This window comes from Vanessa atalanta, chromosome 11 (genome assembly GCF_905147765.1).
Source record: "Vanessa atalanta chromosome 11, ilVanAtal1.2, whole genome shotgun sequence".
Lineage (NCBI taxonomy): Eukaryota > Metazoa > Arthropoda > Insecta > Lepidoptera > Nymphalidae > Vanessa > Vanessa atalanta.
In genome coordinates this window covers 2,184,521-2,201,034 of record NC_061881.1, presented here as the reverse complement: position 1 = coordinate 2,201,034, position 16,514 = coordinate 2,184,521, and the positions used below count along the sequence as shown (strand labels likewise).

General features: G+C 30.9%; 1 protein-coding gene across 1 annotated transcript; it reads right to left on the bottom strand.

Annotated features, from left to right (window-relative positions):
* Nucleotides 1-5,228: 5,228 nt before the first annotated feature.
* Nucleotides 5,229-8,913, bottom strand: LOC125067336. Its single transcript, XM_047675878.1, has 3 exons — nucleotides 8,676-8,913; nucleotides 7,240-7,407; nucleotides 5,229-5,696 (listed from the first exon to the last, which is right to left on the bottom strand). Exons 2-3 carry the CDS (start codon nucleotides 7,364-7,366, stop codon nucleotides 5,449-5,451), a joined length of 375 nt encoding a protein of 124 aa, XP_047531834.1. The 5' UTR covers nucleotides 7,367-7,407; nucleotides 8,676-8,913; the 3' UTR covers nucleotides 5,229-5,448.
* Between the last annotated feature and the right edge of the window lie 7,601 nt (nucleotides 8,914-16,514).

Genomic DNA, 16,514 nt, shown 5'->3' with positions numbered 1-16,514 from the left:
TCGAAAACTGCCTGGATCCTGTCGATGCGATCAGGGTCGGATTTAATGAAGGCTTTACACCCAGTGCGAGTCCGCCTCGAGCAATGCCAAAGTACACCACTACCGGATAAAACTTTGTAGGTATATGTGAAGTTCTTGTACATCAAGAGTGGATGCTTTCCCTTTCCTGATGGTATAAGTATTCCTGCAAAGGAAAAAGTATTAGATTTATTGAATGATCGTTTCAGTGTTTTAAACTAAAAGCATAAATTCGTCAAAATATGTCTTGCGATTAATATTTATGTAACACGTGGGTGTAATGGTTTAATTATTCCTGAATGCTACAATACCTAATTCAGTGTTCTTAGCTTTGCCTTTTAGAAGAAGAAGGGAAGATTCAAAATCAGCCATTGATTTATTTAAAATTATAGGTGATTTTAAATCTTCCCTAGATTTATTTTGTTGTAAAATACTAGGTGAATGTTGATGTTGAATATCAAAAAAAAAAAAAAAACTTTTGTATAATACATAAAATATGGTGTCAGTTTTTATAACAATTAAAAAAAACATACAAGTTCATAACACTATATTAAAATAATAACAATTTTGAAGTTCCGTACGTGAAATTCGGTAAATTTTTCTTAAAATCACGATCACGAGGATCCTGTTTATGATCGGCGTGTTGTCAGATTTCGTTGTTTTTAATGTCACTTTTATATTTTCGTCACGATTGAAATTTAGGACTTATATAATATTGGATCTTCGATAGTTTGTTCATTGAACTTATAAACATAATAATCTTCACAATGAGAAGTATTTTTTATCGTTTTCTCGTCGTCGTTCGTCTATTTGATTACATTTCATACAACTGTATTTTGTAAGATAAACATCATTTAAGTACCAACTTTCCTCTTTTTCAAGTTCCATTATACCGTTTCATTTTCCCTGATTGCTGTATCTATAAACGCTTCTGATGAGGATATTATATTCACATTTAGATTAAATAAACGTTAGCTTTGATTTTGTATTAAATAATGAATTGTTGTTAGATATAAAATTCTATTCATCTTCAAGTTCTATAACTGTAAGCGTGTTAACTGTATACTGTAAACTGTAACGTGTTGAAGCACGTTATACTCAGTACTCACTTAATCCAACAGTATTTATCAAATGACTAATAAACAAGGTAAGGGATTTTTGGATTTAGGTTTGACAGGAAATTATAGATATAAGTAATAAATACAACAGTATACACGTTAAAAATATAAATACACATTGTTATATATAAAAAGGTTTATTGTATTCATTTTGGTTAAATATTTAGAATAAAGTTATCACAATAAATTAAAAAAAAATTTTTTTTTCAAAATTACATACTTTCTAAAAGATTTAACGAATAATGTTACATTGAGTGTATAACTTGGTGAAATTATACTAAAATGTTTGTTAATAAGCTTAAACACAAAATATTTTGTAACTCAATCCATGTAATATTTTTAAAATCTAGCAACATTATTTTTCACACTTAATTAACGAGTATTATTGATTAGTAAACATATTACCGTTTCTATAATATCTAAATACGTACTAATAAAATAATACTGATTATAAAAAATATAAATACATGCTTAATTTTTAATTATTAAAAAAAAAAAAACAAATTTGTTCTGAGCAAATCAAAATATATCTATTTTGATTTTTAATGTATATTATAATACTCCAATTAATATTGGAAATACTTCAAATCAAATTGAAAGGAAAAGGTTTATCTTATCGCAGACGACAGACAAGGAAACAATAGTAGGCCTAAGAAAATCCGAGATTAAGACTAAGATTAAGTTTTGTTAAAATAAATACTACAACATTCGTAGCACTTGCTACGTTACAAAGCTTGAAAAACTATTATTAAAATTCGTTAAAATCACAAATAGGCATAAGCAATTATTGTATTTCGGAGAAGACGCTCCAATTATCATAAATATTTGTTTACAAAAAAGCGAATATTTAATTCGAAAACTTTTAATTGCCTTCGATTTAGAATAATAACGGGTTCTCACGCGTCGATTTTATTTGATAGCGATTTGAACTGTGTCAACTGATATCTTTCCAACTTTTGTTGATTACAGTAAAATTCGATTGTTTCTTAAATTAATTTCAATTGAAGCGTCAAAACCTATTTATTGAAATTTGTTTGCAACTAAAATCGAACCGTGTGAACTTGAATAATTTACCTACAATTTTATCTTTAATCAATTATATAATGAGAAATATACACAAAGCAGTTAATTTTAAATACTGACACACTATTACACCGATATCTTTCATGTTTTTATTTCTCTAATATCTACTATATTCATCTATATCGACGTCTAGTGGCTTATTTTTAAAGATGCCGATAGGATACAAGCTTTGCTAAAACATAAAATTCGTCTCAAGACAAGGGTAATTGGCATATTGAACATCTGCTTTAATAGGACCAGATTCCACTACTTTTCTAATCTTATAATCTTGGCATGAAAGTTAGTAAAGGATACCTATTTTAACATTTAATACTCACGTTGCATTAAAAGCAATTAAAGCGTCAAAACACTTTTTAGATTTCTGTACAGATTTTTTAGTTCGATCGGGCCTTAGGAGAAAATGAAATTCCGCAGACTTTTGGACCATTTTTAACTTGTAAGTTGTCAATAAGAATCTAAATTATTCAAAGAAAATATTATGTATCGGTCTATTATAAATAATATTATTTCTCAAGCATGACGAAGAATTATGGGCCTTGAATGAAACCTTGTGGAACCTTTGTTCTTTTACTTAAGCGGAGACGTTAAAACTGAGATATTTTTATTTCATATAATTGAAATTCTTATAGGTAAATTGCTGTTAACACAAATGAAAATATTAAAAACCATAAAATGTTATTCATTAAATAGCTTAGTGTTGTTGACTATTGGCACCTCAACCACGTTTTGAGGTCTAGGCGGTGGGTGATCATGAGGTTTATACGCATAAGCCGTGGAACCAAAGCTGATCGCCGATGCTCTACATCCCCTTAGTCTTCTAGAGCAGTACCACGAGACCCTACCATCGGCGTTCTGCTTTTGATAGCTGTAGGTGAACCCAGAGAGTAGTAAGAGTGGATGTCTTCCGCCTCTTTTCGTCCAGAGAAATGTGCCTGAAAAGTATAACTGATTAGAGAGACGATCAAAGAGAAAAAGGCCTTAGGTTACATTTATGCATCGATATCATTGTACAATCCGCGCGCAATGAGAACGGGATGCGACATTTTGGAACTAAAGCGGGATCTCCCAAAAGGAGGTGTTATTACTTGCCTGTAAGGGTACATTTATACGTGATTTGTTACTGTGAGCTTATTAATAAATAGAGAGAGGTCCACATAATTGGACAATCTGCTTAAGTTCTTTCCATATGCCAAAGTCTGATAATTAGTTATTGTTCAGATCATTTTCTGTACAGAACTGTCATTTTCGGCTAACTTTGACTAAGTTTCATCCCATTCTGATAGCACGCGGTTTATACCTATCGATATAAATATATCGATTTACATTAAAGGTATAAATGAAAACACTCGTTAACACGATCGTTAAAAATAACTTTAATAACAAGCTAAAACATATTTCTTTATTCCTACTTACAGATCGGTATATAAAGATAATTCAAGTAGGTTAGGGAGGATGGGATAAGCGTAGTGAGGAATAGCTGTCGCTGTATTACAACAATTGGTCGAGTTATAGTTGAACAATGTCTAAATCACCGTTTTAAATTTATTATTAATAATCTTTATTTATATTATGTAAACCTTGTTTGTACGTGCTAATCTTAGGAACTACTTCTACAACTTAAATATGGGTTATTTAAGTTTACGTGAGATATTTTGTATAATTTATTAATGTATACGCTAAGACCCTAGGACATGTAGTAATAAGGCAAGCTGTATGAAACGGGCCTGTACCCTAATCCAATGCGAATACTGTAGTACAAGCTATTAAATTTAAGTGAGGTCGAAATAACTCGTTATATCAGTGAGAAGAGATATCAAATAGAAAGAGAATTATGCTAGTAATAAAGATATCAACGCGCGCCTTACTCTATTCACCGAATGTAACTGTGTATGGTCTATATTTATATGTTTAGTTCTATTTTTTTTAAAATATTAGTGTATTTTTTTAAGTGTCGAAGTTTTGTGTAATTTAAAAGGAGTATGAAATCATTATTTACATCCATTGAGGTATTTTTTTAATTTAAATTTGGTTGAAATTTATTTATTAGGTCACTATAGAGGCATCCTTTAGTTAAATATAATGAAACGACTGGTACGTTCAGTTAGTACCGTCTCTATCTTTTGCTCGCTGATACAAGTAGAAATATAGTCTGAGAAATTTCTAGAAATATTTAGTTTCTATATAATAAGAACATTTCTTGTTAAGGCACTCGTTACAGCTTCACAATAACATCAACATACAATTACTTATCATTAAATATATTAATCTTTAACATTTAATATAACATGACATAACACGATCTACAATAAAGTTTAATAATTATTTATAACAAATAGTTTATTTTTTATTTCTTATATGTATCGTTTCTATTTTATCACCTATGTGGCGGAACATACATGCATTTTATATTGATTTTTGGTTTTGGGTTAGTAGGCAGAGATACGTTATTATATTAAATTATCGTAATCTCCGGTTCCGTATGTAATTGTTTGTATTTGTTGATAGAAATTTATAATATTTAAAATTATATACATATTCTTACTCTCATACAACACTATTATTCTAATGGTAAGCTATATTGTTAAGGGCTTAACGGTAGTGTTGTGTGAGAATAAAATTGTTATGGTTAATATAGGTATGTGTTACCACAGGAGGAGTAAACAAACAAACAACGTTGACTCATGAATTGATGCAACATAACGCAAAGCAAATTATATGATATAAATATAATACCCGATAGCACACGAGACTAGTGTAGGTATCTAGCAGTAATAAAAAAAAATTGATAATTACTAACGGACATTACCTCTACACACAAACAAATTTAGATAAAGATATATTAATCATTAACTATTTGTAAATCTTTAGCAAATCGTACTGAATATGTAAATCTAAGGGTTGTTTATCTTTACCCCTTCTAATTGAAAGGGGTTATATATACTTATGTATGTGCAATATGGTGACTGTGCCTTTTGTATACTCTATATCAAATATTGAATATATATATATATATATGAAGCACGAAAACGGTCTTTGGTGACAAATACAGTAAATAGTGTAATGTTAATACTAAATATAACTGTAATAAATTAATCTTTAAACAAATATTTCTATAGTATTTTTAAACTACTTTATTTTATTAGGAACACGTAAACAGTGCCGCCGTAGCAAAGCGTTTAAAAACACAAAGATATTTAAATATATCTAAAAAACAAGTCGTGTTAAGAATCTAGTAGATTCTGATGATTGTATTATTCTTCTTTGTAAACTTAGGTTTCTTGTGGCAATGTTCTCCTATATCTTCTATTACTTTGTACTCTATGGTAGTGTAAAGCTTTGCGGTGCAACGTTTCGCTGTACCCGGCTGGACCATCGTACACCTCCAGTGTAAATAGTCGTTCCTGAACTTTTGCATACTGTAGCAATACCCGTTGAAGATAAGCAGACGACCGCCTCTCTGTGACAGAGCAAATGTGACTGAAAAATATAAAAAAAAAATACTTTAAAATCTATGAATTGAAAATTTTTTTTTAAAGAAATTATATTGCAATTTAATAAGCTAAGGATTCGACATGGTCCGGTGGTAAATATTCAAGATTGCAGGTTCAAACCCGGGCAAGCGTTACTGAATGTGTTTAATTTATGTTTATAATTCATCTCGTGCTTTGAGGAAAATGTCGTGAAGAAATCTACATGTTTGGATGGAAATCTGTTATGGATCTATTCACTAGTTAGTTAGTTAAATTTAATTGAGATTAAATAATAAATAATGTGAGCCGAGATGGCCCAGTGGTTAGAACGCGTGCATCTTAACCGATGATTGCGGGTTCAAACCCAGGCAATCACCGCTGAATTTCATGTGCTTAATTTGTGTTTATAATTCATCTTGTGCTCGGTGGTGAAGGAAAACATCGTGAAGAAACTTGAATGTGTCTAATTTCAACGAAATTCTGCCACATGTGAAACCACCAACCCGCATTGGAGCATCGTGGTGGAATATGCTCCAAACCATTCTCCTCAAAGGGAGAGGAGGCTTAAGCCCAGAAGTGGGAAATTTAATGCAATAAATAATGTTGAATGTTTAATATTTATTTCCAAGATTATGTTCAAAATAATAACACTATTAAAAATAATACACACACACACACACACACACTATAAAACAAATAACCAACCATCACCTTATACCGATTTTTAATTACATTCGCTCATCAATTATCAAATCATTTACAACATATTTTTAATTAACTATACTAATATTACAAATACGAAAGTAACTCTGTCCGTCTGTTGCTCTTTCACGGTAAAATATTTGAACCGAATTTAATAAACACGGAAGCGAAACCGCGCTCGATATTTTGTTCATATTTATATTTTCGCCTTTTGGTATTGATGTGGATAGCTCTTTCTTACTTATCTCTACTGAGTTACATTTAGAACTATCAATACTGATCTATAGACTCGCACGTGACGTTTGATATATATTATATAATATTAGCGTAAGCCGATTTTTGTCTTTATGGTCTCATTTTGAAGAGATCCAGCCGTAGATGTGCAAAAAATTAAATATAACTCATGACTGCAATTTACTAAATTGTTACAATTTAATAAAGAATTAATTTTAGGGATTAAATTTATTGATCGATTAGAGAGCATCGCTACGCAATATTATAAGAAAAAATAATTATTAAACACGTAAACAAACTTAAAGCAAATTGTTATCGACAAACTTCAATTGTCTATTTGATATTAAAAATTTCATTTAAATATGACCATATTTAAATGAAATTTTTAATCATCATCATCATTTTGGCGGCAATTGTTCGCGAGGGAATTGCAGTTCACAATAAAATGAAATCAAAACGAAACCTGACAGGTTCCGAAATTTTTAAATAATCTTTTGATTACCGCGAAGTTCGCGGGCGTTGTATTTATTTCATTCTCTTATAAACTCCTGAACTGGTGACGCATAGTTTGGGTGGTGGGTGTTTATGGGCAGGAATGGGATCCAATAGGAGACCGTCGAACGATTTGTAAAGATACACTCCACAGCCTTGGCTGCAGCGGTAGCGCATGGAGTATTTCAGCTTGAGCGCTCCCTCGTAGGTATACCCGAAGACCCTCAGGTACTTTTTCCCAGATATCATTGTGATTTCATCTATCCCAAGTTTATCTGGCGTGATATCGGCTGTAATAAAAATAAAATCATTTTAATCCATATCCTTTATCTTCGAGACAGAAATATTTTTTTTTATTTCTGACGACCATAGCAACATGTAATGTTCAAGAGTATTATAATAATTACGTTGAGGCTATCAAACACTTTTATTTAAGACAAAAAATCACGTAAAGTTTTTTTTATTTGACTTGTTTAAATTACAGTAATAGATTTTTCTTATATTATTTTATAATTATTATATACCAAGTTTACATAAGTTCATGATGACCTTCAATTAAGACTACTGTTCGCGCAGTGGTTGTACCATAAATATTACTGAAAATATATGATTTTGCAAACAGAGATGAAAAATGTATATATAAAGATGAGTTTGTATTGAATATTTAATAATAATAATAATAATATCGTCTCAGAGCATATTATAATTCACGAGCGTGTCGGCAAAAACAAACAGGTACCAACGGCTTTACGTGCACGTAGAGTCACGGGAGAGTACACTCTTCCAACTCCGGACTGTAACCCAGACAGTAACCCAATAGCTTTTCATCGGCCCGACCTGGGATTTCAACACAGGACCTTCATATCTGCGGTCTTATATAAAGCCAGTAGACAATGAGGCAGTTGAATAGCAGCTAAGGTATATTTAATTTACGTGTAAGGTTTTAGTGTATTGTATTGGTTAACGAATAAATCGTTTTTTTTGGTATAGGTTGGCGGGCGAGCACATAGGCCACCTGATGGTAAGTGGTAATGACGCTGGTGAAATATTAACCATTCCTTACGTCGTCAATACGCCACCAACCTTGGCGAATAAGATGTTATGTCCCTTGTGCCTGTAGTTGCACTAGCTCACACACCCTTTAAACCGGTACAACAATACTGAGTACTGTTGATTGGCGGTAAAATGTCTGATGGGTGGGTGGAAAAAGGGTAAATAGTTTAACAAATTATATAGCATGCAATTGGAATTTAATAATTAATCATATTTATTTATACTACATTTATTTAATAAATGAAAATCAAGCCTTATTGCTACTACGTTATACATTGAATAGTGCTAAAGATACATTCACTTATATACGAATACAAAATGATTATAATATTAACTTAACCTGCTGCTACACCCGCGAGAAATATCTAAAACTTACCTATAGCAGACCAACCATCGAGTGGTGTATTGAAAAAAAGTCTACGTTCTTCCCCGGGGACTCAAACTATCTCCATACGAAATTTCATCTAAATCGGTACAGCGGTTTAAGCGTGAAGAGTTAACATACCAATTAAATTTTCACGTATCTTCCATCCGGCAGTATGTGGTACTTCTGCTGTCGGTGCATATGAGTACCTGTAGCTCGTATCAGCCTACCATCGTTGGTCACCATGATGAACGCCTTGCAATCCGACGTTAGGGTGCATCTCCAACGGTTGCCGAGTTTACTCTTGAATCCAAAGCAGTAGGTATACCCCTTGTATAGTAGAAATTTCTTGCCGTTTTCTAAAGTAATTAATTTCGGGCCACCTGTAAAGGTAATAATTGATACCGACTTTAAATAATGATCTCAATAACTCTGATATTCATATGGTCTTAAAATAAATTAAACTATTATTTCTGATGGGAAATAAACTACTTAAAATACTCTTTGAACTTTAATATTTATTTAATTTACTACCTTGATAATAATCAAATGGTTATTTTGAGTAATTCAAATACATACATACACATGCTAATCCACGTCAAGAACTTAATACTAATAATGAGATTTTAATTATGTTTTTTTTTTAGAATCGTTAATTATAACAATTTTCTCTTCAACTACTTTTTGTGGCTCTTCTTCGTGCCTTAGATTATTTTTCTAAGGTCATTTGCGAATATACCTCGACTATTTGCATTGCATTTGCATTAAAAAAACGTCTGTCATTTTATCTCTTTAAAATTTTATAATTATATTTTTAGGTTAGAATATAACAACATTTTTTTTTAAATTCAATTGGCTGTTTGTTGAATGATAAACGTTTATGAAACGTGTATAAACACAAAAACAAAATTTAGAATATCTACATTTATAAAACACAAAATACATCAATTATAAATAGTTTTTATATTCTCGTATACGTTCCGTCTTTCAAAACGTGATATCTAGGGGGAGGATGATGGTGAGAATTTATTGATTTTAAAAGTTTTCCAGACAAAGACACAATGATTGCAGCCTTGCACTTCATGGTGCACCTCCAGCGAACAGCGGTCCTCGATCGAAACCAGAACGTGTATGTGTATTCATTGAATAAAAGAAACGTCTTCCCATTTCTTAGATGTATTTCTTTTAATTCACCTAAAAAAGAACATTTTTAATTATACATCACGCTCGACAGGTCAACAAATTGATAGATACTTGTATTATGCCAGTAGGTACTATTTGTTTCAAACTTTCTCTGAAACGTGCTTCATCTTCTGGTATAAGTTATATGCTTACTTTTAAGTCTAGATAGACTGTCTAAACTACTCTAAACTGAGACCGCGTCGAAAAAAATATTTTCTAACAGTTGGCATCCCACACGCATTGTAGTAGTGTAGTGTGACGTTTGGCCAGTATCAAGGTAGCTGTCACGCACACCAAGATAATAAATTTCGACTCGATTGTAGTTTTTTTGCACTCTATCTAGATATATAACTAATCTTAGGTTTTATGTATATTGGTTTAGTAGATTTTTATTTTACGATTTAAATATAAATAAAATACGATATACGATTCGTTTTAAATATAAATATTATTTTTTTATCTGTATTTAATAATATAATACAATTTCGAGTTGAAAAAACTTTAATAAAAATATTACATATTATAAAATATTGAAATTTACGTGTACCTATTAAATGGTGAACATGAGATATTATTAAATCATTAAAATATTTTAATTCTATCATTAACATTATAATTCACGTTAACACACAATAAAATTTCAAAATTAACACTCCGTAACAATTTACAATTATTATTCGACTTATGAAAAATAAAGTTACATTATTTAAAAATATATTTATTCATATTTATTGGATTGTAAACATATTTTTCTTCATATGAAGCATTCCATTTTCAAACGAGGAAAACAAAAAAGTTCACAAAACACAAAGTATCTACAAAAAGATTACAAACATATTAGCTTGGAATAAATCTATTTACAATAGACTTTAATTATTCTAAATTAAACCCAGTTAATAGGGAAAGAGCGGCGCGTCTCGTTTCCTTTCCAATTGGACATAAACATGTATTTACCGTTGGTCATTTTCATGAGCACCTTTGGCTCATGATTATGAATCTTCGGTTCTATTTTTAATGAAAAATCGTGATTAATTTTTAACGCGACGAAGCATGTCTTCGTTGCCACACAGCGCCACCTGTTCAAGCTGCAGGGCACCCTGGTGTAATAGAAACCCTTGTATCTTAAAAACATCTTGCCATCCTCAGTTATTATTTGTTCAACTGTAATTTTAATATATATATAATATCAGTGACAACATATACATATTTCTAATTATTATAATATTAAAATGTATATGTTAACACTAAAACTCGAAGCTGGTAGTAAAGTAGCAGTCATATGTAAACAAGTATCCTTTGAATCGACTCCACCCCTTCCTTTTAGGAAGAGACTTAAGAGCGTGTTCGCATCGAAACCACGCTGCACTAATGTGGGTTGTTGGATACACATGAAATCCATTTCAAATAACACATGTAGGTTTCCTCACGATGTTAAAATTCACCGCTGAACATAAAGTGATAGTTCGGTGAAACTTAAGCGTACTTAAATCATTATTCTTCGGTTTAGAATCACATGTTCTGCCACTGGGAGCTATCTATCTCGTATCATAGACCGGATGTGATTGAGCCTTCTATAAATCAAGCTATTTTGCGATATGACAAATATGTCACCTATAGTGCGTGATACTACGTCAGAAACTTCTAATTATGTGTCACCAATAATTAATGTACAAAGTTTGAACTTAATCAGATGAACGATGAGCTATACGTTCAAAAACAAGTATTGATTTTTAACCGCACAAATTCCGCAAGTACATAGCAGGTTCATTCTTATATTCGTACATAGATATAGGTATTACATTATACAAGCTATTATAACGTGTTAGTCATGTTATTAATATCCACTGTAATGATTCTTCGTTTAGAATATAAAGCCAATTTTACAAGCTATTCCCCAATTGTAATTTCCCGAAATATATTTTACAAACGAATCAAAGTTGGATCGGAATATAATCAAGATTTTATCGTAATCGACATAAATAAATAGAACTGGTCCTCATTTACTGGAATAAGCTTAAGTTATTTTGAGGAATAGTCCAAGTTTGATCGAATTTTTTTTTTATATAAAAAAACGCAACTTTTTTTATTCAAATCTTGTTGTCTTTATATAAATTATTTAATTGACTATCTATTAGATATCTTGCAATTTCCCGGCGTCTCGTGACGTCACGTTTTTGTTCATGACGTCTGATAATATCACGCTAGCATTATACGAATGCTAACATGATATTTACTTTAAAACATATCTTGCTGCCGTCCGTGTCCGTGTGAGTTTCATAATATTACCTTTTCAATAATTCCACGGTTACACATCATGAAGTAACAAGTTTTATTCGTCGAATTGGATCAATTATTAAATTAATGCTAATGCTACCTCGTCACATCGACTAAAGACCAAGATGATCCTTATCGCATAAATAACGAAATCAACAGGAAAAATATATATGTGTATTAGGTACGTAGTTAATGAATAAAATAATATTATTAATCGAACTGTTATTATAACAGCAATAATTTTATACACGTTTATGTTTTTTTTGTTTTTCTGTCTGTGTTTACACTAACGTCACCCGAGTGTAGTGTGTATCACACACTTATGTATGTATTGTAATATTATCAACGAAGATGGATCGGCTTCGTTAGAATCGGTTACCGGGACCGAATCCATCCGGAGGACAGGTATTAATTAATTTTGGCTCTTAGGATTAATAATAATGGTATGGTAAATAGTATGGACATGTTATGCGGAGGAATGAGGACCATGTTGTGAGGAAGATCTTGAGCATGGATGTGAATGGATATACAGGTAAGGGACGACGTGAAGAATGTTACTTGTGAGATGACGTCATACAGAAGTATGGAAGAAGAACATTGGGATGAGGACAGGAGGATAATCATGATGTGGATTAATAATAATACATTTTCACTCGTAAATTTCAGGAACATAACTTTGGCCTATTAACTTGAGTTGAACTCGAAGTCATGAATGTTAGAAGGCTTTTGGGAATTTGCGTGCTTACGAATTCAGAGTCCAGCTGTGGTAAACTAATGAAAATATACAATTTTATACAAATACAAGATATTTGAAATAATATTCATATAATTCCATCACAGTAATTTAATTAGATAAATATTTATTTATACACATACAAGTAGTACATACAGTATGACAGACACTTTACTATTATTAAATGATTTTTAAGCGGCAAGCTACTTGATATAGCTTTCTTGATGATAAGCGGTCAACACTGGCATAAATAATATCAGATACTTCTTACACTGTCAATGAGGCGCACACAATGAGACCTAACATATAGTCCCTAGTCACTATAATTACACCAAGTCACTTCAAATTGGAACAGAGCGATATAAGGAATATGTTCAACATTTTTTTTTTATAGGATAGTTGGTAGTCAAGGCCCGAGCGGATCAGCAAACTGCCTAAAGACGAAAAATCTAAGTGTATCATAAAAATAGCACAACACGCTGTCGCATCAAGATACGATACGATATTGTGTGAATGTGTTTTAGGCCTTCTGCTAACTCCATTACTCAACTTTTCTCCTACTTTGATTTAATTTTTATTATTGTTACGAATCAGCAGTATTTTATAACCATTTTATTGCAATGATTTGAACTGCCTGAAGAATTTTAATCAATTTAAAGCAACAAAGAATTAAGGGCCTGACTGACCGGGCTTGACCTTTCAACTCTCGTTCATTCAAGTGGAATTTCATTATTTATTAATAAAGTATTTTTTCATTGACGTTACAATGTCAGCGCGAAATTTTATAACTGATGGTATTATAAATTATTTACATTCCGCCGCCTCGGCAACAAACAAATATTGGTTAACTAAAACCGAATCGTGTGAACACGATACATATTTTTAAAATAAATTTTAGTTTTACAACATGAATCCAAATATTTCGTCAACATCACATGCTGAAGACACGAAAAAGGTTGATCGCTGAATCGCCATTGTTTCCATTCGATGTTACACCCCCTCCTTCCACTATCTTACACTTGAGTGACTAACTCATTCGAAGTATTGTTTAAAGCGCACGTACTTCCCGTCCTTGGTTTTGACAAATGTCGCGGGTGGGTGACAGTGTGTTTTCCTCTGCTCGACAACGCGCTGGTACTCGTCGACGTACAGAGCGGCGAAGCACGAACTCGTCTTGATGCATCTCCATTTCTTGTCGGTTAATTTCGTATAGTAATGTCCGCCGTACTTCAGAAAATGCTTGTTTTCTATCGTTGTTATCAATTCGGCTGAAATATTGTATTTTATTTTAATTTGTTTTATCATACGAATGGATATACAATGATTTAAAATTAAGATCTTGTATTTTTTTAATTTAAAAGTGAAATTCAAAATTGCGTCGAATATGTTTCATTTTGAGACGGTACACTTTGTCTTTTAAATTTCACTTTCAATCATAGAAGATTTACTTCATACACGTTAAATAAATAAATTATCTAAGTCTGCCGTTCAGAAAATTACTTAACAGTGGTTGCCAACGGATGGCAACTTATACAATTAGCTTAGCTTAAGTAAATTACAAACGATGCACAAATACACAAATAATGCAGATTGTCGGTTTTTTTTAAATAACATCTGATATTAGTGGTACCACCACCCTCAAACATTGACTCTGTAAGAGATATTAACTATTTCTTACATCACCAATACGACACCGAACTTTAGAACTAAAATCTCATGTTTCTTGTGCCTGGTACACTGGCCTACTCACCCTTTAAACCGGAACACATTACTGAATATTACGTTTGGAGGTTTTACAAGAGGGTTTACCAGAAAGTCTCAACCCATCGTAAATTTAGATTATGCGTGTATATTGCACGAAAAAAATTACGATTTTTAGTATAAATGTGTTTTTTATTACGAATCGTTTTTTTCGTCTTAAATATATACATATATGTAACACAGAACTAACAATACGTATATAAACATCACACATATTTTTTATATACGCTAATTACAATTACGCTAATTAAAATATTAGTCTAAAAATATTTTCATCATAAAAAAATATCATTGTGGTCTTTTTTCACAGAAGTACTTTCGCATTTCTAATATAAGTATAGTATTATATATATATATATATATATATATATATATATTAGTATATAATAAATAATATTTTTTTTTCAAACATATAACACTGAGTCATACACATCGACTTCTCTATGAAACAACTGTAATCGTTTTGCATTGTTCGCTCCGAAAGTTGTATGACAATTTTATCTTCGAGTACATCGGCATATCAAACTATATCCAAAAAATATTCAACATATTAATATACTATATAGCATATGTCTGATTTGAAATTATAAACTAAAATAGTATGAATGTTCATATATCATTCGGATTTGTAGAAGTTTTTACGCGAGTCGCGAATCAAAACAAACAAAAAAGAAACTTAATTCATTATAATCTTTATATAGTATAAAACAAAGTCCACCCTCTGTCTGTACACTTAGATCTTTTAAACTACGCAACGAATTTTAATGCGGTTTTGCCAGAAGTTTTAAATGTATAATACCTAAATTATTGCAATGAAAACCCGAGAAATGTTAATTCCTCGCCAGAAAAATAAAACAAAATAAAAAATATGTTTGTTCTTCAATCTAAAAATTATATATTGACAGAACTAGACGGATAGCTAGTATTGGTATAAAATAAATTTATAAAACAAAGAATACAGTAATTTTGATATATTTTGGTTACTTAGATTCAAATACGGCGCGGCGGATCTACAAAGCACGCACTGGGAAATACTTCGAGATTGGATATTTTAAAGTTTAATATATTTTCCATTATTAGTGATATGAAACTTGCGCACTTCATGGTTGTGTACATTGTGAATGCTCTTAATTGCCAAGTGTTCGTTGGCGAATAGGTGAGCTTTGCACTTTGGGTAGCTGGTGCAGCTCCATCGAATCTTGTGCCGGGTTGAGTAGTGTCTGAAATATGTGTAATCCTTGTATAGCATTTGACATTTACCATTCTGTAAGTTGATTAATGTACCTGAAAAAAATATTAAGATATTTTTTAACATTATTGTATGAATTACGGCAAATTAGTGTAAAACGCAAAAAAAAATAACGCAAATTTTATATTATATAATTAATACGAGAATTCTCAATTTTAAATATCAATAATCAATAAACTAATAACTCAATTCAATAATAAAAAAAAAAAACAAATGGAATCAAAATAAAAAAAAATTATCCCTGAATCTAATACTTTATTCGAATACTATATTTTTCAATTTCAATCTTAAATATTACTTATACACTTTAACTTATTAAAAAGTTACATAAAAATTTACATTACAATATTTTTTTAAATTGTAATTACATTAAAAATAAAAATCACATTATTTATCTAACTAGTAAATAAATTTATAACCATTAACATAACTTTTTCTAATTAACTAAATATACTAGCTACCTCGAGAACAAATTACATTTGTTAAATACTATAATATTTTATATAAAGATGGAATAATGGCAAAAAGAAACTAAACAAATTAAAAATTTAATACTCAAAGTAATAAAGTCTTATATACTTGAGAAACATCGAAATTCTGTTTATATTCAAAAATATTGTTACATAATTTATTATCTAAGTATTCTATGTAAACTAATTCTACAATGAAACCATGATTACACACACTAATAAACATTGTTTCGGCGAAACGGTACACAAATATGTCTCTCTTTTTATCATCAGTAATTTAAAATTCGAAAGAAGAAGACAAAAGTTTATAA

What these genes read in the sequence shown, in the direction of transcription:
- LOC125067336 (XM_047675878.1), bottom strand. Translation starts at nt 7,366, where the DNA reads ATGATATCTGGGAAAAAGTACCTGAGGGTCTTCGGGTATACCTACGAG. An exon ending in TCTTTACAAATCGTTCGACG is followed by an intron (nt 5,697 to 7,239) that starts GTCTCCTATTGG and finishes TATATTTTTCAG; the next exon opens with TCACATTTGCTCTGTCACAG.